The 24501-nt window shown below is 39.3% G+C and overlaps 1 protein-coding gene across 2 annotated transcripts in view; it reads left to right on the top strand.

Moving 5' to 3' along the window:
* The window catches only part of RELN (reelin), a 455662-nt gene that overhangs the window by 361483 nt on the left and 69678 nt on the right, over nucleotides 1-24501 (top strand). For both annotated transcript variants that reach the window (XM_008149850.3, XM_008149843.3), the window contains exons 29-41: nucleotides 710-867; nucleotides 2259-2466; nucleotides 3969-4045; nucleotides 7806-7964; nucleotides 8151-8339; nucleotides 8862-9135; nucleotides 11210-11350; nucleotides 11456-11633; nucleotides 15421-15505; nucleotides 16331-16513; nucleotides 18758-18929; nucleotides 19031-19133; nucleotides 21477-21706. In XM_008149850.3, the coding sequence (XP_008148072.2) occupies nucleotides 710-867; nucleotides 2259-2466; nucleotides 3969-4045; nucleotides 7806-7964; nucleotides 8151-8339; nucleotides 8862-9135; nucleotides 11210-11350; nucleotides 11456-11633; nucleotides 15421-15505; nucleotides 16331-16513; nucleotides 18758-18929; nucleotides 19031-19133; nucleotides 21477-21706 (2157 nt within the window). The remainder of the gene's footprint in view (nucleotides 1-709; nucleotides 868-2258; nucleotides 2467-3968; nucleotides 4046-7805; nucleotides 7965-8150; nucleotides 8340-8861; nucleotides 9136-11209; nucleotides 11351-11455; nucleotides 11634-15420; nucleotides 15506-16330; nucleotides 16514-18757; nucleotides 18930-19030; nucleotides 19134-21476; nucleotides 21707-24501) is intronic.

Below are 24501 nucleotides of genomic sequence, written 5' to 3'. Positions count from 1 at the left end.
TTCCTGGTATGAAATTAAAGATGCGTGTAGGTTTCCAAGTATTTAAAAAGAAAAGAGATGTGTTGAAAGGATTGAAAAGATTGGAAAGCAACTGGAACAAGTCTTAGTTTGGCGACCTCGAGACTGTTATTGTGGGGGGAGGACTGGACAGCAGCCCAGCCCACTGGTGTCCCAGGGTTTTGAAGCACAGGGACCAGGTCCCTCCTTTGTTCATTGGCAGTTACCAGTGTTCACTGGCAGCCCAGCTGGTTGCTAAGAGTTCATAGAATGAACGCCTTGGAGATTTGCAGATGAAAAGTGAAGAGGAAGGCAACAGGTGGGAACTGAGCTGTCAGTACAAACTTTATTCTTCACTATCAGAATCATGCCAGTGGCAAATAGCCAGAGTCCCTTATGTGTTCTAGCAAAGAGCTTTCATTTGATGGTTTCAACAATTTCCAGGGAGCCTCTTACAATCTACAAGTAAAAACCTATACTATGTTCCTGGACATCAAAAGTCTCCGGTACCTGATATTGAAATATTTATGCTAAAGAAGAAATCAAGAAGGTTTGAGAAAAAATCTGAGAGGGACACCTTATGAAGGCTGTGTCCAATCAAGCATACTTTCAAATATATATTTAATTTTTCTTGAATTATTTTAACTGTTGTAGAGTTCAGTGCTTAGCAATGAGACATTGGTACAAGAACACATGTTGTTTTTCCCAACAGTAAGATCAGATTCCGCTGGATCCAGGAGAGCAGCTCACAGAAGAACGTGCCTCCCTTTGGTTTGGATGGAGTGTACATATCTGAGCCTTGTCCCAGTTACTGCAGTGGCCACGGGGACTGCGTGTCAGGGGTGTGTTTCTGCGACCTGGGGTACACCGGTAAGGCCTCAGACAGGTGTCTGCTTGTAAACTATGTATCTCTAGTTACTCTATTTCATGTTACTTCTTCCAAGGAAATATATTCTAAATTTATTCTTCCTTAAGTCCTAATTGTAAGAATTTGCAACCCAAGCACATGAGATGCTAAAATATTGTGTAGTTTTGAGCTGCCTAAGGAAGAAAAATGTAACACAAACTTTTTTATTGATTCTAGAGAGATGGGGAGCGAGAGACACACACACATGCAGAGATTGATCTGATGTTCCACTTATTTATGCATTCATTGGTTGCTTCTTGTATGTGCCCTGACCTGAGATTGAACCTGCAACCTTGGCATATTAGGATGATGTTCTAACTAACTGAGCTATCCAGCCAAAGCCAACACAAATTTTTATTAGTAATAACAATAACAATTAACATTGTTTGAGTTCCTAATTCATGCTAGGCACTATAGTAAGTGCCTTTTGTTTTTATCTCATTTCATTCTAACAGTAAACCCGTCCCATAATATTGTTATTGTTCCTGTGTACGTTTAAGGAAACTGAGGCACAGAGAGACTTAGTAATCTGACAAGGTTACACAGGTAGGATTACTAGAGCTAGGCTTCAAAACCTTGTAGTCATTTTCTAAAACCCAGGCCCAAGCTCTTAGTCACTTGGCTGCGAGGACTCCCTGTGCTTTTTACATCGTTTTTTATAAGAAATGTAATTCTATACATTTAAAGTAACAATCAGCTTATGAAATGATAAATCTAAGACTACCAATGAGAACTTTACAAGAATAGCATTTTCTGACCACAGTCACCGTTGAATGTTGTTATAAGCAAAAATAAAAAGGGAGCTGAGATTAAAGATAAAATTAAAGAGAAAATATTATAAGCATCAATACTTTTCTTAGAATTTTTCTTGGAGACAACTTTAAACAGATTCTCCTTAGCTTTTCAGTGCCCTGCCCTTCTGAAGTGTAACCAGGGGCAAGCGTGCTGTTGCAGGGGCCTTCCGCGGAGAGCACTGTCACCTGTGGCTTCCGGGTGGTTGTCTAAAATCTGGGATTGATCCTCTTCTAGAAGGGCAACAGAGAAGCTAACTTTATTGTGGACAAAATCTATTTCTCAGTTTGTACAAATCCTTTGAGTAGCAAGAGCCATGGAAATGTGTGGTTCCCAATGTCTCCCTATTAAAAAATAAACAATTATAGAGGCAGAATAGTATTTCTGAGGATGGTAGTGATGGCTGCATTTCAGTCATATGATTGTGAGATACAAATCTCCATTTGGTTTCTTTCTCCTAACACCTGTGCAAATGTTTCCTTGGCCCATGCGCTTGAATGCTCCTTACAACATGAAAGGATTTCAACGAAACCTCTCTCCCATGTATTTCTTTTCTCGGAAGCCGCACATGGAACCTGTGTGTCTAATGTGCCTAATCACAGTGAGATGTACGATAGGTTTGAGGGGAAGCTCAGTTCTCTGTGGTACAAGATAACCGGAGGCCAGGTTGGAACGGGCTGTGGGACGCTTAACGATGGCAAGTCCCTCTACTTCAATGGCCCGGGGAAAAGGGAAGCGCGGACTGTCCCTCTGGACACCAGGAATATCAGGTAAGTAGTTCATTGGTGCACTTCTCCTTGAACATTGTATTTACCATGTCATTTGGTCTAACCTGAAACGTACTCTGTTTCAGGGTTCTGTTCTGTTATTGAGGTTTACATAATAATGTTTCTCTATATAGATACTGATAAAATAAAACTGAGGTATAACTTTTAAGTCTGTAATAAAATGGGTAATTTCTACAAAATTTATACCACAATTTATTAATCAGTATACAGTCATCACCCAGCCTTGTATGTCAGCGTGGTTTTCTAAAGTTCTGCATTATTATGAAGACAATTTGGTGTTATTTTTAACATATTCCAGGTAAAACAAAGATTTTTTTTCAACTTTAAATTTTGTGTCTGAAAATGATACATCCCATTTATCTAAGTTTATTTGTTGTCGCTTAATGAAAAGTGCTCCAGCAATTTAAAATACCTACACTGACACCTACTGGTAAAATAAATAACTGCTTGGTTTTAAGGCCAAGTGTTAATTACACATAAAATAAAACTGTGCTGCTTATAAAATCAATTAAATTATTTGAGAACTGGGAGAAAGAAAAATGAAGAAATGTTTGAAACTTACAGACTTTATTCTCACTAAAATCTGGAGTTTTGTGTCATACTTTCTGCTTTCAATCTCTTTCTCCTCTGAGTCCTTCTCACAGGAGCCTGCCTGTCACGTAGACCCTCTCAGTTGGTTTACCATGGACTGAGGCATAATGTCATTCACACTGAGTGAGTGTCAGTGTGAAAAATTAAACCATCTAATTATCTGGCCCTAACAAATGTAGCATTCAGCTTCTTAAAAAAACAACAACAAACATTTCTTGCTTGACTAGTCATTGAAATTCTGCAGATGAACTGGATGCTGCCCTCTTGGATTTAGGTGTTGTTCTTGCATGGGATCCATGCCTGATTGTGGTACACAATTTTAGGTGCCTGGGTGGTGTCTGCTCATTTAGCCTTGGCACTCCACTTATATTCCTCTTCTGCTTGCGGTAGCCACGCTTGCCGCAGGTGGACTTCGGAAGGGGACAGCCCTTGGAGCCACTGTGGCAGCACAGTGTGTGTGACTTGTCGCACCGCTTTCCAACCAAGGATGTTTCCTTCAACATCTTGCTTCTGTGGCCAAGACCAAAGAGCTCAGCTTCTTAATGTTAGATTTTTTTTTTTCCTCATCTTGAGTTTCCAAGAACAGTATTATCTTGATTTAAGGAATTCTCATTTCAGTGACTTCATTTCATTACATCAGCCTGTCAAAATAAAGTGGGATTAAACTGTTTTGTTTTTGTGGTTATTACAGAATAAAATTAATGTCATATGAATTATTTTTTAATGGTTACAGAATAACTTATTACATAATCTCTGTTGTTTCTGGTGCTCATATGCCCTTTATGTTTAAAACTTAATAATTATAGGATTTGTGTGTGTGTCAAAACGCAGAAGATTAAATGTCTTCTGAATTCACCTATTTGTAAGTAAACTGGCGTTTTTTTCCTTCCCAGACTCGTTCAGTTTTATATACAAATTGGAAGCAAAACGTCAGGCATAACCTGCATCAAACCAAGAGCTAGAAATGAAGGTGAGCTGCTATCTTTGATAGAAATTGCAATTACTATTGTAAAGTTAGTTCTTCTTCCTCCCAGAGTTGGTCCAGGATTTTGCAAATTGATCCACTGCCCTGAATCATTCCTTCTCCTCTCTTCTTCGTCATTGAATGGGCAGCTGTATAGAGCCATGATCTCTAAGATTCCTCATGCAGATCCGTAAGCCTGAAGAGCATCATGTCTGCTCTGGGTCAAAGTATATTTGTTTTAGGGAACCCTAATCATTTTATAACTTTCCACAGGGAGGAAAAAAAATAGCAGAGACCTTTACATTTGACTCGGGGGCTAGAAACTTGTTTGCGTAGATCATTATTGAATGCGGATCAAATGTTACTTTCTGCCCATAAACATTCTGGGGGTACTAGAATCATTGAGTATAAGAAGCATTTCTTGATAATAATAAACATTAACTTTGAGCACACATTATATGCAAAGCACTATTCCATGTGTTTTAACTGTGTTCATTTAGTTTCCATCATACCCCATTGCTATAAGTACTATTAGTAGTCCTATTTTATAGATGTAGAAGCTGAGGTACTAGGAATTCAAGTAACTTACCCAAGATCATGCAGTTAGTAAGTGGGTGAACAGGGATTCAAGCCACTCACACTGGGTCCAGACCCCATGACTTAACCACCATGCTATACTGCCTCTCTCCTTGCCCAGACCTCTGCTCTCTCTAGGCATCCATACCATCTTCTGCCTCAGTGATCCAGTTCTGAAGGAAATGCAGAAGGCTTGAAGCATGCGAGGTGGCCTTCAGGAGCTCCACAAAGATAATGAGGTTCCTTAAGGGACTCTGAATGTGAATTGGCTCCTAGCACAAAATCCTCCTCCAAACCCTGATCTCATAAATGGCATGTGAAGAGTTTTACAGCTTCTAAGTTTGTTATTATCTCAAGCATGACTGTGTAAAACATGGTGGCTTAAACAGTGCCTGTTAGCCAATAGACCTATTGATAGCTCAGTTCTAAAGGTCCTTGGCCGTAAGAGCACACGCTGGAAGCTTTTGTGACTTTTTCTGAATATCTCAGTACTTTTAGTCTAGTAATTATCTAGATCTCTGTTTACTGAAGCAGCAGTCTAGAAACTTTTATAGACCATTTTGTGTTCTCTAATCTCTTTAACAAGTGTTTATTAAGAGTTTGCTCTAAGCCTGACATTATCCTAGTGAGCTGCAGATACAGCGTCACCAAAAGACTGATTCATCGGTCATGATGAGCTGGGTTATGCTGCAATAACAAACAGCTCTCTAAATCTTGGTTTAAAAAAAAAAAAAGATTTCTCCTTTGTGCTACATGGATCCTCTGAGGGCCTCATTCCAGCACCAGAATAATGAAGCAGCTGCTGGGTAGATTGTGGGTATTGTCAGCCATGTAGCACAGGAAAAGAGAATGTGGTGATGGGGACAAGAAGTACAAACTACCATGTGCCAGCAGAGGAAGAACCAGTGTCCCACTATTGACCACAGCAGACTAAACCCCTGCCCTAAGGGCACGTACATTCTAGTGAGAGGAGTTAGAAAATAAACAACAAAGAAAATAAATAAGCAAGATGTTAGATTGATGGGCTAAGTGCAAATAGATAAGCCAATGAGATGGAAAGTAAACTTATGCCGGGGGAGATGTTGATTTAGATATTGGGGGGGGGGGGAGGGTACTCCTGAGGAGTGATGTTTAAATAGAAATCTAAATGATGAAAAGGAGCCAGCCAGTTCAGGAGCATTTTCCTGGCGGAAGAGACAGCAGAGGCCACGAGGTAGGAAAGAATTGTGGTACTGCGGGAGCAGAAAGAAGGGCACTGTCTTGGGGCTCATAAAGGTTGGGGAGTGGTCTGTAATAAGGGACAGACAGGAGCTGGGTCACACAGGGTCTTGCTGGCCATGGTAAGGAGATGGGTCTGAATCCATGTGTCATGGAGACCAACTGAAGGTTTCCCGGCCAGCCAACGACATAGGATAAGTGTTTACAAGGTCACCCTACAAACCCTCTATGAAATTCAAAACAAATGAATATTTTTCCCAAGCACATGCTTGGCCCATGCAGAGATAGGAGCTTTGAGGAGTGAGAAAAAGACCAAGTCCTTTCCTCAGGACCTTGTTTTCTGATTGGAGAGGTAGAGCATTTTGATGTTTTCTTTAATCCTTATAATAAAATTACTATTTGAAAATAGTTTGTGGTTGGGATAGTGTAACATTTATGGCTCTTTTGAAAATTGCTAGTCTGTACCCCTATTCTTATATAAGCTACAAATGAACAAAACCTCTGACCAAAGTATAATAGGAAGCACCCACTCTTCTTAGGCATTAGGCTCTCCTCTATATGACCTCTGGGCATGCCCATTGGGCGAATTCCCTCAGTGTCCCTTTAGGAAAAACAACTTCTGCTCAGCTACTCTTGAGCCATTTTCTTAAACTCACTGCTGGTCATGTAATTCACATCCCACAGGCATTTCTTAGCCTTTTACTAAAAACTGGCTGTTAACATGTAAATCTTTCTAAATCCTTGAACCAATCTTTTTTAGTGATGAAACCAAAGATTTTTTACTTACCCAAGCTGAAGCTTCAATTTACATATTTGGAATGAAAATCAAAATTAGGCTATTTCCTATAAGACTGGGCAGAATGCAGATGGAGTTGTAATTTACAAGGAGGAATGTTTTACATGCTGTAAACACTCAGTAGATGAGCGAAAATGGCTTGGTTTATTCAGATGTGCAGTGTGTTAGATGACACAGCTAATGAGGCTCAGCAGTTGATATAAAATATGGATATTGCTGTTTCCCCTTACTGCATTTCTCCACTCTTTTGTAACTTCTCTGGGAGGCATTTCTTTATTGTCCTTTGGCATTGGGGGTCCTCGGCTCTGCAGACTTCGTTGCTGCCTGAAGGTATATGTGACTCTCCTGGAAAAGTAATGAGGAGAAAGGCAACAAGCAGAAACCAGATGGAGTGTGGGCTTCTTGAGTTCTCCTATTTTAATGTACGCCTGAAGCCCTTCAGAAGCCTGTTCAGATGCTGGTCCCTAACTCACGTTACTCTGGTGATAGACAGAGGGACGTTGGGTAGATGGGATAAGCGAAGGGGAAAGGGTGGCACAGAGGAAGGAAAGTAGAACCAACATTGGAGGGTAGTGAGTTTTTTCTGCTTTGCAATTTAATAATTTGACTTTATTCAGACTTAGGTGACCAAGGTCTGACAAAATGTGAAGAGCCAGTAAGGAATCCTTCTGCTTAACAGAATTTCAAATTGGGCCTCGCTCACTGCTTAACAGAAATTCAAATTGGGCCTCGCTCACTGCCTGGTGCTTTGGCAGAAAAGAGCACTACTTGATTTTGTGCTGGGGAGTTTGAGCTGTTTCTTCTGCGTGTATAATAATGATATGAGACTAATATTCAGGACAGAATCTAAAATTCAAATACATAATCTGGAGTGGATTTTTATGTTCCCCTTACCAACCTACTCATCGTTCATACAACTTGAGTGGTCTTTAAAAGAGCTTATGTATTTTTTTTTCTCCATTTCCTGGGAGGTGGTGCATTAGAAACTGTCAAGAAATTGATGAGCCTTCAGGTCTACTAATTCATTCCTTGGAAGTTAGATGAATGTGCCCTCATTCCTTGAGTCGAAATTTGAAGTTTCTGCTGCAGCCTTGGCATTTAAAAAATACTGGTCGTTGCCCTTTTTTGCCTCTAGGAAAGCTTTCCAAGTAACTGGATTTATGTCTTTTAACTCAGGGCTTATTGTTCAGTATTCAAATGACAATGGAATTCTCTGGCATTTGCTTCGCGAGTTGGACTTCATGTCATTTCTGGACCCACAGATCATTTCCATTGACCTGCCACGGGAGGCAAAGACACCTGCTACAGCTTTTCGATGGTGGCAACCCCAACATGGCAAGTTACGGCTCACCCCAACTTTCCTGGTAGCATTTAGGTCTTATGGTTAAAGCCACCTTGTATTGTGTGTTTCTTAATTTGCTGTCCATTTCTAGACAATTTGATTTAAAAGCACGGTCATGAAGATATGTATATTGTATATAATGAACCTCCTGTAACTGCCTTTATTTCATCTGATTTCAGGGAAGCATTCAGCCCAGTGGGCCTTGGATGATGTCCTTATAGGAATGAATGACAGCTCTCAAACTGGGTTTCAAGACAAATTTGATGGCTCTATAGATTTGCAAGCCAACTGGTATCGAATCCAAGGAGGTCAAGTCGACATTGACTGTCTCTCTATGGATACTGCTCTGATATTCACTGAAAACATAGGTATACATTTTCACCAGACAGAGGGAGAATATTTAATTAACTAAAGGACTAAATTAAGTAAAAATCAAGAGGAGATTCTCTAATGCAAAACTGTTGCATAACTGCCTGTGCTTGAGGGAGGCTCCTGGAACAAAAATAAAGTTGTTTTGTCCTCTCATATAACTCGGTGAGCCCAATGACAGTTCTGGTTAGAACTCTCACAGGGCGTGTAGAATATGACTGAGGTTTCTTAAAAGGAGAGCAAAATATATCTAGCTGAAGACATTCCTTTGTTTCATAATTTGCAGAATTGCAGACTTAAGGCTCTATATTCACCCTTCTCAAGATAGTGAAGTTTTTCCAGACTTCCATGTTTTTGAATCTGTGCTAAACAAATAAAAATACTTACCAGCGAAGAATGAGGCACTAAGGATAAGACATGATTTTCATTTGCCCCTGGAAGTGTCTGTGACCCACATAAATGCCAAATAAGAAAAGAGAGCACAATTATATGCTGCCCATTAAACTTTTCCTTTCGTGTAGGAAAACCTCGTTATGCAGAGACCTGGGACTTTCATGTGTCAGCATCGACCTTCTTGCAGTTTGACATGAGCATGGGCTGTAGCAAGCCCTTCAGCGACTCCCACAGCGTCCAGCTGCAGTATTCTCTGAACAATGGCAGGGACTGGCATCTTGTCACCGAAGAGTGTGTCCCTCCAACCATTGGCTGTCTGCACTACACAGAAAGTTCAATTTACACCTCGGAAAGATTCCAGAATTGGAAGCGGATCACTGTCTACCTTCCACTCGCCACCATGTGAGAATTGTCATTTGGCTGCATGGCAGAACTTCCTTTAGGTTTCTGTCACCTAATTTGAAAATAATTGTGATTCCACTTGGCAATGCTGTTACTGTCTCGTGGTGATCAGGCACAGAATGTGCCAGGAAGAAAAGTGTAAGGTGCTTTGGGCTGCGGTTTTTAATGTGGTGAGGAGTTCCGAAACTTTGTCAAGGCTGAATTTTTCTGCTCCTCAGCCACATGAAGGCTGCCCATCAGATTTCATTTTTAAACTGTTGTAAAAATAAGTATCTTCCAAATAAACAGACAGATACTTACTCACATTAAGCAGTAAGTGAAATCATCACATATGGAAGAGTATCCTCAGTTGTTAGTTTGTGGGTTGTTTTTTTTTACTCTCAATACCACAATAAAAAGCTCATATTATTTTACATCTTTCTTCCCACATTTAAGAGTTGTATTGGGGCTTATAACAGGCTCCCACTTTCGTGGTTTAGGCATTTGGATGTTTTAGGATCTTTCTAGGAACTAAGGTGTACTGTGGTGGCTGGTTGGACATTGTGCCATCTGGGACTGCTCCCCCCCACCCCCCGAGTCCTGCCTCCCCCCCCCCCCCGCACCCTCTGCACTGCTCTGTTCTGAATTGCAAGCAGATTGGCCTGTGCAGGCTGCAGGTGCCAGCCTCTGTACCTGCTGGCTTCCTGATAGATTTAGACAGTGGCAGACACTGGCGAGAGATTGGAGGGTGGAAATAGAGATAAACCAGGATATTCCTCCCTCTCCCTTTCTGCCTCAAGTGCATGTTGGCCAACCTCAGTGGCTCCAGCTCTTCCCAGGTGGCCCTTCATGTGAACTTGACCTGTGGACACCAACAACAACGTCTCCTGCCTGTGTCCCTCCAACTTTGGACTTGTAGAGGCTTCCTGGCTTTGCTAACCTCTGGTTTCCTCGCTACCCCTGTTGGCTTCTCAGCTCTGCCGCTAACTGTACATACAGTTCCTTGCATCAAATTCTGTCTGTATTAAATACTTATAATGGCTTTTGTTTTCCTGGTTCAATTTTGATTCAGAGAAGCATAACCAAATGGCAGAAAAACACTGCAGGAAACCAAAGCATTTAGTATTGAACCTAAAATCATTTCCTATGGACCCCAGAGCTTTACAGGATGCTTCCTTGTAGCTCATTTATTCACTTTGTTTTTATTCAACAAGCATTTGTTGAATTTCTATTGAGTTTTAGACCTCTTATACACACAAATAGGCTGATGCCAGGACACAAATGCATTATTTGGGATAACAGACTTCTAAGCCATTTATGATATAAAATTCTAACAGGTAATACACAGGGATATTATTGAAGCACAGGGAGGTAATATCTAACTCAGTTTGGGGAGAACAGAGGGAGCTTTCTGGAGGAGCTGATGTCTGAGCTGAGTCTTGCCCTAACACAGAGGGCCTGCTGGAGGGCATGTTTGCTGTTGAAAGCCTAAACAAAATCCCAGACACCAGAGAATTTCATGGGAAAATGCAAGGATTCAGTGCTGTCAGAGTATAATTGTGAGGCAAGAAATAGGGGAAGACAAGACAAGGGAAGAGAGCAAATGATGAAGGGATCACGTGTGTCGGGACCAAAATAGAGGCAAAGCTCAATGGAGCTTCCATTTACTGTCTCACAAACCCTTTAGGGACCGACCATAGAGCAGGGACCTCATGGCAAGAACTTTGCACAATTCACCCTGGGTCTCCTTCCCAGTGTTGGATGGCAGTGAAAGTCTGAGAGCAAAAACTAAAATTCTGCATATGGTTCAAACACAGAATAAACCCATAGTTCAAAATAACTCTCCCACCTCACACGTGTTTGAAGCCTCTTGCATGAAAAAAAAAAAGGTGAAATATTTTAAAAGCCTGTTTAATACTTTCTTGTTTGTGGTGCAAGAGGAAACAGCATCCAATACTTGATACGAAAATTTAATGTCTTAAAGAAGAGAGAACTGGAACCTGGAGGAGAGTACTTAAAGTAAATGGAGAATTGAAGTAAATGTTCTCATGCTTTCCAGGTTTCTTGTCAAACTCAGTGTGTTTTCTTTGCTTAGATCTCCCAGGACCCGGTTCAGATGGATTCAGGCCAACTACACTGTGGGAGGCGACACCTGGGCTATTGACAATGTGGTGCTGGCCTCCGGGTGCCCGTGGATGTGCTCGGGACGAGGGACTTGTGATGCTGGACGCTGTGTGTAAGTTAATAACACTGGCAGTTCCTCTTTTTGGAATGCGAAAGTAAACATGGCTTCTTTAACTCAGGACAAATAATGCCTTTTCTCCGCTCTTTTTTTCCGTAGGTGTGACCGGGGCTTTGGTGGAACCTATTGCGTTCCTGTCGTTCCTCTTCCCTCCATTCTTAAAGATGATTTCAATGGGAACTTACATCCAGACCTTTGGCCAGAAGTGTACGGTGCAGAGAGGGGGAATCTGAATGGTGAAACCATCAAATCTGGAACATCTCTCATTTTTAAAGGGGTCAGATAACATTCTACTTCTCTGTACTGCTGCTGAAATTCCTTTCGTCACGCTCTGCTCCGCACAGATGCATTTCTGAATCTGCTCAGATGATGTGTTTTATACATAATTATTGTCTTCTCGCCCAAACCATGTTTCCTCTTCTATTCAGCATATTATTTATGACCACTTAGGCATAAAATTTTTCCTCCACTTTGGTAATCATACCTTTTTACTTTCTTCTTGAATTATAGATGTAAAAATTATACAGATGAAATTTCTAGAATTTTCACTTCTAGAATAATAACACTTTATGTGTTATTGACTATTTAATTTGCAATATTTTAAAATAATTTTTTAAAAATATCTTTTTATTGATTTAAAAGAGGAAGGGAGAGGGAGAGCAAGATAGAAACATCAATGAGAGAATCATTGATCAGCTGCTCCTGCATGCCCCCTATTGGGGATCGAGTCAGTAAACCATGCATGTGCCCTGACAGGGAATAGAACCCTGACCTCCTGGTTCATAGGTCAGTGCTCAACCTCTGAGCCAAACTGGCCGGGCTAAAATAGTTTTAGGAAAGGTCTTTGCTTTTTCTTTCTTTTTGCCCCCCCCCCAATAGAACCATGTTTTTACTAAGAAAACCAAACATTTAAGTCAAGTTAAATAGCATTCTCAAGCATTGATAGAATTTTTTGTATTTCATCCTAGATATCTGGTTAGAAAAGTACCAGGCGATTGTGTGAAGCTCCGTGCTGAGCTGGCACATCTGCGTATGTGAACCCATGCTTTATCAAGTCTCTCTCAGCATGGGAAAACCAGCTAATCTAGGTGTGCAAATGAAATCTTTAACAGAAATCTGCATGGGTTTCTGTACAACCTTAATGATTAACACCTACCACTTGAAAATTAGACACCCCGGAATCTTTTCAATTATAGCTAATAGGTGTTGCCTATCATCCTTGTTTGGATTTAGAACTTTCTCAGGTTTTGGATGAGAAAGAAAAAATGCTTAGGGGTCTGAGACTTACAGTCCCTAAGAGTTATGAGGGACCAAAGAAATTGGGTAGAACTACTGGGTTTTGTTGTGTGTGGTGGGGAGGGGAGGTGTTAGTCTTATCTAAGGCTTTAGCTCTCATTACCACTAGCTCACTTCTGATCCGTTTGAAGCCGTTGACAGGATAAAAAATGAGAAGCCCTGTCACCTTTCATGATTCAAATATCTTTCCCTGGTAAATTGTTAAGCAATAGAATTAACCTGGTCCCTAGACCCTATAAAGGAGGAAGACATATAGCCTTTTATGTTTTCCCTTTAGCCACCACCCAAATGCAAGAGCAGCCAAGCATTATATGTATTAGACATATTATCCATCAGCTCAGCAAGATGTAGTGAGGGCTTAGCGTGTGCCATTCAGTAGGTTGTAGTTTGACCTAGAAAGGCATTCTTTCATGAAAAAAGAAATGATAGTCTCTTTTTAATGTTTATAGATTCAGGAATTGTATCAGTTAAAATAGCTTGTTGTATGCAAAAGAATTTCTCACATTTTGCACAAATGGATTACTGAACCTGGAAAAATAATGACAAAAGAAACATATCTACATGAACTAGAATATGTGCAGAACCCAAGCCTGACAGATTCGCCATGTAATTATCAATGTCAAGTGCTGAACTATAAACAAATACTACAAATATAAAGGAAAGATATTTCCATATTACAGATCATACCCACTTTCAACAAAATTGCTCTTACAAAATGAAGTGTAAAATTAGACACCCCGGAACTTTTTCAATTATATGAAACAACTTATACTTACATTCCATAATAAATGGGGAAGGGATAGTCCTTTTTCTTAATATTAGCAAGGGATATGTACTAGTTGGATCTATCAACTAACCACCTCAAAGCTTTTTCATTACAAGCTGAAGAAGACACCTTTCCCCATAACTGCCACCTTCACATGGCATCAAGTTGCAAAAACATCCAAGGCTTAGTGCTTGTTAGTGTATGAGGGAGAGTGTAATGACCTTGACTCAGGAAGAATAGGCATTGATTCAGTGTCACAGACTGAGCAAGGCAGTGAGTTATTAGGATAAAAGAAAAACAACTGGAAATATAAGGCTTGTTACATGACAACCTTCAATCCTGAAAGTTTGAATCTACACTTTGTGAAGTTCAGGCATGTGTTTAAATGCAGTTGCGTTTTCATACAATATCAAGTAATTCTCAAATTCTAAATTTAATATTATGTGGATTTCTTCTCCTTAAACCAAAAGATGATTTAATAAACAAAACACTGGTGCCTGGTTGGTGTGGCTCAGTGGTTGGGCATCAACCTATGAACCAGGAGGTCATAGTTCAATCCTGGCCAGGGCACATGCCCAGTAGGGGGTGTGTGCAGGAGGCAGCCAATCAATGATGTCCTCTTATCATTGATGTTTCTAACTCTTTCTCCCTCTCCCTTCCTCTCTAAAATCAATAAAAATATTTTTAAATTAAAAAAATCAACACTGGTATCAAAATATTTTTGAATTTAAAAAAATCAACACTGGTATCTTATGAAGGATGGAGGATAAGCTTCAGAATCTGACATGTCTGTGTTCAAATCCTGTCACTTATAAACTGTTACTGTCCCTCTGAGTATCAGTTTTCCTGCAACATGAAGAGAGTAACATCGTCCCCTTAGGAGTGCTAGAGGCTTTAAATGAGAGGTGTCAGTCTTAGAACACAGCATGTTGTGGACAGTATGCGGTTGCTATTACAAAATCAGTTCTATTTAAAATGTTTCAGCTATTGCGGAAAGTGCTCTATAGTAGATGTTCTGAGGAAGAATTTGCTTTGCCTAAATCTATATGATACTCATTTAAAGAAATCAGTTGACAGTGTCACTAAGGATAACACAGCCCTTCACCACCGAAGAGTCACTTCATTCAGAAGTCACAGCTGAAAAACCGAAAGGCCGGTTTGGACCTTTTAAATTTAGTTAAATTTATCATCATGTCCCTGAGTCTTTTTCCACCACTACGTTCGAGCTGTAAGAATTTTAACATTAAAAATTTTTTAGCTTACAGAAATTTAACTTCGGACATTTTCATGGTGAAATTTTATTGGCCTTCAACTGCAGTCCTGTGTGCACACATAGAAAACAAGCTATGGAGCTGTCAATGCCAGGCAACCAGAAATAGTTATTAGCAGAAAAAATTGCTAAAGCTAATGTGACCATTTTCCTCCTTCCTCGGCTTCTCTGCATGAGCCGGTAGAGCCCAGGCACGAGGACTCGCTTAGTGATGCCTTATTTAACTTGGCCAGCTGGAAGGCGTTGTGTCAGCCTGAATGAGAGCCCCCTGGGGCTGTCAGAGTGCGCAGAGGAGTGGTACGTTCCTAAGGCTCCTTGGAACCCTGAGAAAGTTACCTATTAGTTCCCAGCTTCCAGCAGGAGCACTTGGCACATTTTCCATCTGTTTCCTCGTTAGTCCTCTCACAGCATGCTGGGATCAAAGGAGGCTATTTTTTTTTTAAAGGCCTGTAGATATATAATGCTATCATTTTTGCACTGTTTCTAATAGTCACAGCAAAATGTGATTCAGAGTTGAGATAATGCAATTGTGTCATTCAGGCATAAGAAATGAAAGCCTTTAAGAAAGTGGAAACTATCAGTTTTTCTTTCTACACTAGACCAAATATGGCTTCTTGATCATTATATGTATGTATTTATTATTTAGTTGATCCAAGTTAGGGTGTATAAAATCAAAGAAAATAATTTTTCAATGAAATAAGGTTGCTTAACATATTATGTTTTTGTTTTCAGGAAGGACTAAGGATGCTTATTTCAAGAGATCTAGACTGTACCAATACCATGTATGTCCAGTTTTCACTTAGATTTATAGCAAAAGGTAAGTCATTTCTATGGGTATGATTTTATTCTTTCCCTTCAAGAAAATTCTCCCATGCACAATTCCTTATCCACAAAGAAATAATGTATTTGAGGTCCATAAATTTTATCATATCGAAGAGCTAACATAAATTTGAGTACATAAAGGTTAACAAATGTTCTTCTATAATAAAATTCGCCTTGATTTAAGGTAAGATTACTGATTTTATAATAATTGCACATAGCTATAATAATCATACTAGTTCTGTGATAGTTAAATTTATCATCATGTCCCTGAGTCATTTTCCACCACTACTTTCTAGGTGTAAGAATTTTAAAATTAAAAATGTTTAACTCATAGAAATTTTGGATTTTCTTTTACATATGTGAATTCAAAAAAGCCAACTCTTTGTCATTCTGAGATTTCATATTAACTAAAACATTTTCTTGACAAATAATGTCAATTGTATATAACAAATTTTCAAGTAGATTTTTATTTGTATCCTGAGATTTAAATATTTGATTCTCTGTAAACTTGGGATGCCAGTAGAATAAAAGAAAAAGTTTATGTAATATTTCCTAAATGAAAACACAAAGATATGTCTATAGCTGGAAAGAGGAGATACTATTGTATGAAAATCCAAATTTTGTTGTGTTTTTTTGAGATATATTCATACAGAAAATTCAACCTATCATTACTTTAAGTTGCCTCTGAAGCATTTGGACTACAAAACCTCTATGTGAATATAAGTCAGCTTATGCAGTGATGCCAAAAGAATAGTCTAAGAGCAGACTGTTTCCCCGTTTTAGCACCGAATGTCTTATGCTTGTGTTATCTTCTTTCTAGGTACTCCAGAGAGGTCTCACTCTATTCTGTTACAATTCTCCGTCAATGGGGGAATCACTTGGCACCTGATGGATGAATTTTATTTCCCTCAAATGACCAACATACTTTTCATTAATGTTCCCTTGCCATACACCGCCCAAACCAATGCTACAAGATTCAGACTCTGGCAGCCTTATAATAACGGTAAAAATACACATGTTTTCTTATGATCAACACTGACAGTGTCATGTTAACATGTTTGTTTCTAAGGTGGGAGGAAGTGTTTATCAACTGAGTAGCTTAGCTATTCATCAAACACATTTCACACACTTCACTTTTGAGGAGTCTCAATTAATATTTAACTTTATATATACATATATGTATATATCTTTATCATCTCTTCATATTTGATCCATAAATTCTCTTGATGATGAAAATATAATGGAATCTTGTCATAGGTCTAAGGTTTTTAAAAAATAATCCAACATTACCATTAGGCACTCATCAATTGTAACTACATTTTTTGCTGAATTCATTTAGGAACACATAGTTCTTCTGAGTGTGGCATTTCATTAGCGAGATAGAACATTATAGCAAAATGCCCTGACAAAGTGAGAGAGGGCTTACACCAAGAAGATAGTGCCTTAGATAAAATATTCTTATCACATACACTTGTTTCAGTTGAAAAAGCAAAGCGAATGTATAATTTAATAGCATTTTCAAATGGTTAAAGAAAATGATTTTACAAACTTTTAATGTTTTATTGCATCCTATATTTCTATTAACTGCTGATTATAAAGGACCAGACTCTACCAAATTATGCATTTAATGGTCTATGTAAGCATGGAAATACCACATTAAGCAGATTCTTTGCAGAGGTAACACAGAAATAAATAAGAAAAATGTACTGCCATCTCTAAAATTTAACCTGAGCATTTCCTTTATAACTAACTAGAAGCCCAATGCACGAAGATTCGTGCTAGAATGGGCTTTCCTTTCCCTGGCTGCCAGCACCCCCTTTCCACTCAGGCCCTGGAGCCACCTCTTTCTGCTCCAGCCCCACCTTCCCACACTGCCCAGAGGCCCTGAGAGACCAGGGGTGGAGCAGAACGCCTGCATTGTTGCCATGGCAACGACCCAATCGTCCTGTCGGCCCGTCACTCTGGCGCCTGTGTATGCAAATTAACCGCCATCTTTGTTGGTTAATTTGCATATCACTCCTGATTGGTTGGTGGCGTAGCGGAGGTACGATCAATTTATATGTTTGTCTATTATTAGGTAAGATAAGTCAAAATAAATACTTTTAATTTGTTGTGAAGAGAAAACATAATCTTTTATGTTTTGTACCTTTTATATTTATGTTAAATATAATCTTTTCTATTTGGACCAAATAAAAATTCACAAAGGAATGCAACCAGTTTCACAGTCCAAAGGATACTGTCTTTGTGTTATGTTTGCATTGCTTACCTGGTTTTTCTTTATTGTTTTCACCAACTGCTTCCAAAATGAGGGAGAGAGAGAACCATTTAAATCATCAGGTTACTCCTACAGGCTCCTGTTTACAAGTACTTTTTTTATATTTTGTAAGAATTGTTCTAAAAATAGGAACCTGTGAAAAAGAAACTTTGGGAAATCTTGACGTTTCTGCTTGGCATGGTCTTTATCTTGTTTTCAATTCAATGTAAACACTGCTTTACAAAAGTAGCCTTGGTTTGCCCTTCTTATCTACTTAGTAATATCTTCCTTAAACACCCAGCCTAAGCCATGAGTCAAATTCTATGGCAGCCTAAGGAGTGATTTTACTAGTTTTCTGTGTATTTCCACATATCTTTAAATAAACAGATGTTTTGAAAAGCATTAAGAAAAAAATAAAGTATATAACAGTATTTTCTTCTGTGTAGTTTTTAACAATTAAATAAAATTATGCATCAGGCAGTGTTTTAATAGCCATGATCCTTCAACCTGACAAAAGCATGATGCTAAACCATGGGTTAACTCTAAAATCATGAGTTGCTTCTTGAATAGACTAGTTAGTGTAGCTCTGTTCTAAGTCTTCAGGTTGACTGCCTATCCTCACAGATCCAGATGTCTTATATATTCCCTGAAACCATGAAAACAAACTCAGAGCTCACTCTTGTCGGTGGGTTAGGGTTAGTAGCACCACTATGACAAAAAAGGCAGCACACTTCACAAGCTGTTTGTCACGTCTTTCTTGAATTAATAAGGCTGTTCCATCCTGTGTTGATTTAATATGATTGAAAGCTTAATTTGTTTTATACTGTCACTATAATCACTGCAAACACAGTGTTATATAGTTAGTGTTTCATTGCCAGGGCATTTGTTTGACCTGTTGTTACTGCGTCCCTCTGTCCTTGACTTTTTCCATGAGGAAAATGTCCATCTGATTTTCACCTTTGGAAAAACTTGCTTTCTCCAAAACTGCCTTAGGTAAGAAAGAAGAAATCTGGATCATTGATGACTTCATTATTGATGGAAATAATTTAAACAACCCTGTGATGCTTCTGGATACATTTGACTTTGGGCCCAGAGAAGACAATTGGTTTTTCTATCCTGGTGGGAACATTGGTCTTTATTGCCCATATTCTTCAAAGGGAGCACCGTAAGTACTTAATTCAGAAACTAAAACTGAAACCACTGCTCTCTGCAAATCACAATGAACTTTTGCTTAAATGGATTCCTTGTTGTTGTTTTGTATGACAGTGAGGAAGATTCAGCTATGGTGTTCGTTTCAAATGAAGTCGGTGAGCATTCCATTACCACCCGCGACCTCAGTGTGAATGAGAACACCATCATACAATTTGAGGTACTTGGCTTTGTTCTACCAGAATGCTTTACATTTTATCATGAACAAAACCTATGAACAAAGAGGAAAATCTCAGATAATTTCATGCATTATGGCTTTCCATTTTTATACAAGGACAAAACAGGTTTTACATCATAACTCATTTTTATTAGCAGAACCAATTGTCATACTAAGGTTTATTTCTGAATTTTTGTCCTTTATTTATGACATAATCTCCCACCTTCTAAAATGGGAAGTTGTTGAAATAAATTATTTTAAAAATTATAAGTATAAAAAGGACATACTCTTCTAGTATTATTATTTTCATAATTGTTATGTGTTATTTAGGACCCAAGTCAATGTAACTATATATACTAATAAAAGGGTAATATGCTGATTAGACTGGATAGACCGGACCTCTTCCAGACATCCTTCCTGACAAAGCTGCAGTGGCTGCGAGGGCCAAGGGCTGGCAGTGCAGGAGAGGTCGTGGTGCGGGCCGGTCCAGCGCCGTGGCCCCTTTCACAGAGGCAACGGTAGAGGGGGCTGCGTGGTCCCAGTCCCAGTGCCGCCCCTTCTGCAGAGGCAGCCACAAAGGCAGCGGCGCAGGCCTGGTCCCGGCACCATGCCTCCACAGAGGCTGGACAGGGTGCAACCTGCTGTGCCTCAACCTCCCACAGCCCCTCCCCCAGCTGACCTGCCCCCACATCACCCCCCACCCACTAGTGGGCGGGGGGTGGGGCCAGTGCTAAGAAGCGAGGACCAAGGGCCAGCAGCCACAGTGGCCGACAGTGGCAGCAGCAGCGGGGTGAGGGGAGCGGTGCCTTCCCCTGATCAGCCTGGTTGCCTCCGCAGAGGGAGGCCAAACTGCTAAGCTGTCAGTAGGACATCCCCTGAGGGCTCCCAGACTATGAGAGGGGGCAGGCCGGGTTGAGGGACACCCCGCCCCCCGCCCCGTGCATGAATTTTCGTGCACCGGGCCTCTAGTAGCCTATATTATGCTAGCACATATATGTAATATTTACCATGGTGTCATAAATTTTACAGATAAAGTAATACTGCACTGTTTTTATAATTTCAAATATATTTTCTCTGTGTATTTCATGAATATTTATGAATTCTATTTTTCAATAAAGTAATTAATAATGTATTTTTAAAAACCTTTGTGTATTTCAAAAACTTAGATAAAAATAGCAGAACCAAAGGTGCATTATGCCAGCGTTCAGTAGTACTAACTTCCAAAGATACTTGTGTCATATCATTGGGCAGACGTTCTTAAAATAGTGTCTAATTGCATCAACACAGTTTTGAATATTTGTTTTAGATTAACTCCCTGTGATCTCTAAATTAGAGGTATCCCTTACATTTTAAAAGTCAGGGACCAAATGATGCCTTGATGAAGAAATTATTCAGTATTTATTCTAAATTTTCTGTTATATTTTCTAATTTTAAGTTACTTATATGACTTTCTGTTATATTTTCTAAATTTTATGCTTTAAATATTAATAAAAGAGTTCTGTTATCAGAAGAATCCAAGTAGAAACAAATGCCTATAGTTAAAAAGGTTATCAAATCGCAATAGTTTATTCACCAGAGGTAAGAGGAATAAGTTTAACAATAATCAGTAAGTTAAATAAGTATAAATATATTCTGTTGCTATATATATATATATATATATATATATATATAACAGAATTGCTATGATAGCAAGAAAATGTTACCTCAATGGGGAGAGAAATAAATTTCACAAGACAAAATAACATTCATTTACTTAATTATGTTTTTGTTAATTTACTTGAAAACATGGGAAAAGGACTGGAGGGGGTCTTTCCTTAATGGTTAAAAAGGTCTTTCTAAGAATGCTCTCCCTGTTCTGGGAAAAATGATTTTAATATTAAATACGTGTTGAAGATTCTCCTCATGCAAAACTGGGATTACATGTACTTGGAAGGTGTCACAAGAAGGAAAATAGAAGGTGTTCCTGTCTAACAGACTAGAAAAAAAATGGTGGTTAGAATTAGGGAGAAAGTCTTTTCATTACAATTAATTTGGCTTGGCTATGAAAGTAGGCCAAAGGTAAGAACCGGAATTCTGTGTCAGCCTCTGCTCTACCCACTTCCTAGGGTTTTTTTTTAATAAAATGAGGGGAAATAAATTTTTCATGAGACCCATTGAGTTTCTTTATGAAAAAGTATTACTTAAAGGTAATATCCGATATTACTCAAGCAAAACAGAATTTCATAGTGTTAAATATTTCAGCAAGACAGTTCCCAGGAAATGGACTCAAGAAAATAATGACGTGGTGAATCATTTCAAGGCTTATTGCTTCGAGGTAATTTGTGTCATTTTTTCTTCTTCCCCAAGATCAACGTTGGATGCTCAACTGATAGCTCATCGGCTGAGCCAATAAAACTGGAATTTTCAAGGGACTTTGGGGCAACCTGGCACCTGCTGCTCCCCCTCTGCTACCACAGCAGCGGCCACGTCAGCTCCCTGTGCTCCACTGAGCACCACCCGAGCAGCACCTACTACGCAGGGACCACCCAGGGCTGGAGGAGAGAGGTTGTGCACTTCGGGAAGCTGCACCTTTGCGGGTAAGGACCTGCGGCTTTATGCCACATTTATTTTTCATTTGATGGTTTTCTTTTGACATCATCGTTGACTTTATTGGAGAAATTTCCACCTTCAAATTTCTTCTTCAGTTCTTCACTTGAAACAGACTGATGTATGTTTAAAACATAGGACACTGAACTAGCGTAATTACTAACTTACGGTTTGAACATGGATTTAAAGGAGCACACCGGGGACAAGGGTTCATATCCCCCATGGTTCTTTATTAGATCAATTGGGAAGCAGCAGAAATATGGCTTTCCCCTAATGTAACCCTTCCCATTCCCTCCTCCATCACAATATAAATGCAGTAGGAATTTTATGGCTTTCAAACATCTACCGAGGTTTCTTGTGCGGGGAGAAGACACATGGCGGATGGAAGCCTACAGAATGTTTCGGGTGTCTCATAAAAAATTGTTAGTACTCTTTCCACAGGCATTTCTACTTTTTCAACCTCTGTCAGCATTTTTTTAAATCCTCACTCAAGAATATGTTTTTATTGATGAGAGAGAGAGAGAAACATCAATCTGTTGCCTCCCATATGTGCTCTGACCAGAATTGAACCCAAAGCCTTTTGCTGTACAGGACAATGCTCCAACCAACTGAGCCACACCAGCCAGGGCCCTCTGTCAGCATTCTTGTTACATATACAAGATGGGGCAAAACTAGGTTTACAGCTACAAGTGAAACACAGAGTACTGGCACAAGAGCGGGCATATAGACCAATGGAGCAGAACAAAGAGCCCAGAAATCAACCATGCCATTATGGTCAATTAATATTTGACAAAGGAGGCAAGGGCATACGATGGAGTAAAAGCAGTCTCTTCAATAAATGGTGTTGGAAAAAATGGACAGGTACATGCAAAAAAAAAAAAAATACAACCAGACCACCAACTTACACCATACACAAAAATAAACTCAAAATGGTTAAAAGACTTAAATGTAAGTTGCAAAACCATACGAAATCCTAGAAGAAAACATAGGCAGTAAAATATCAGATCTCTTTGAGCAATATTTTTGCTGATGAGTCTCTGAGGGCAAGGGAAACACAGGAAAAAATAAACAAACTGGACTACATCAAGCTAAAAGGCTTCTGCACAGCAAAAGAAACCATCAACAAAATGAAAAGGGAACCTATGGTATGGGAGAACATATTCACCAATAATTCATCTGATAAGGCGTTAATCTCCAAAATATATAAAGAACTAATACAACTCAACACCAGGAAGACAAACAATCCAATTTAAAAATGGGTAAAGGACCTGAATAGACACTTCTCCAAAGAAGACATACAGGTGACCAATAGACATATGAAAAATGCTCAAACTCACAAATCAGGGAGATGCAAATTAAAACTACAATGAGGAATCAGTTCACACCTGTCAGAATGGCTACTGACAATAAATCAACAAACAAGTGCTGACAAGAATGTGGAGAAAAGGGAATGCTAGCACACTGCAGGTGGGAATGCAGACTGGTGCAGCCACTATGGAAAACAGTATGGAGTTTCCTCAAAAAAATTAAAAATGGAATTGCCTTTTGACCCAGTGATAATACTTCTGGGTATATATCATAAGAACCCCAAAACACCAATCAGAAAGAATATATGCACCCGTATGTTTATAGCAATGTTCTTTACAATAGCTAAGATCTGGAAACAGCCCAAGTGCCCATCAGTAGATGAGTGGATAAAAAAGCTATGGGACCTTTACACAATGGAATACTACACGGCTATAAAAAAAGAAGGAACTCTTACCCTTTGGAACAGCCTGGAGAGACCTGGAGATTATTATGCTAAGCATTATAAGCCAGTCAGAGAAAGGCAAATATCATATGCTCTCAATATGTGGAATCTAATGAACAAAATAAACTGACGAACAAAATAGAACCAGAGTCATGGATACATGGAACAGACTGACATATGTCAGAGGGGAGGAGTGGGGAGCATAGGGAACTGGTTAAAGGAAGGTAAAGGGATTAGCTAAAGAACATATATGCATAGCCCATGAACAAAGACAATAGTGTGGTGAGGACCAAGGGAGAGGGGGCAGGGGCTGGGTGGAGGTAAGCTAAGGAGTGGAGGGAATGGAAAACATCTGTAATAGTGTCAACAGTAAAAAAAAAAAAAAATTTAAAGAGAGAGAGGAAGTTAACAAAGCAGCTTGTCTCAAAATTTGTCTTTTTCCCTCAGAATAAGGAACTTATTCTTTCAGGGTCTGTTAAAAAAAAGTAATTAATATTATACTTACAAGATTTACATTCCTGATGTGAAGCTCAGCATAGAATTCTTGGGTGTTCAAGCAAAACTATTAGTACTTTTCCAAAAGGTTGAAAAGGAATTTTCAAAAATCTGCATTATCTTTGAACATAAATCTGTTGATTCCGTTTCATATAATCAGCATACTTTTTACAATTTAATTGTTAAGGGCTTTAATATTTTGTGTTGTTGAATATGATATTTACTTATTTTTAAAATATCTTTTTATTGATTTCAGAGAGGAAGGGAGAGAGAGAGAGAGAGAGAGAGAGGAGAGAGAGAGAGAGAGAGAGAGAGAGAAACATCAATGATAAGAGAGAATTATTGATCAGCTGCCTCCTGCACACTCCACACTGGGGATTAAGCCCGCAATCCAGGCATGTACCCTGACCTGGAATCGAACCATGACCTCCTGGTTTATAGGTTGGAGCTCAACAATTGAGCTACACCGGCCAGACAATATGTTATTTATTAATTCTTGCTACTTACAACAGGATACTCTTCTAATAGACAATCTGTGTT

This window comes from Eptesicus fuscus, chromosome 14 (genome assembly GCF_027574615.1).
Source record: "Eptesicus fuscus isolate TK198812 chromosome 14, DD_ASM_mEF_20220401, whole genome shotgun sequence".
NCBI classification, from domain to species: domain Eukaryota; kingdom Metazoa; phylum Chordata; class Mammalia; order Chiroptera; family Vespertilionidae; genus Eptesicus; species Eptesicus fuscus.
Note: the sequence above shows the minus strand (reverse complement) of the source record. Positions and strands in the feature narration are given on the sequence as shown.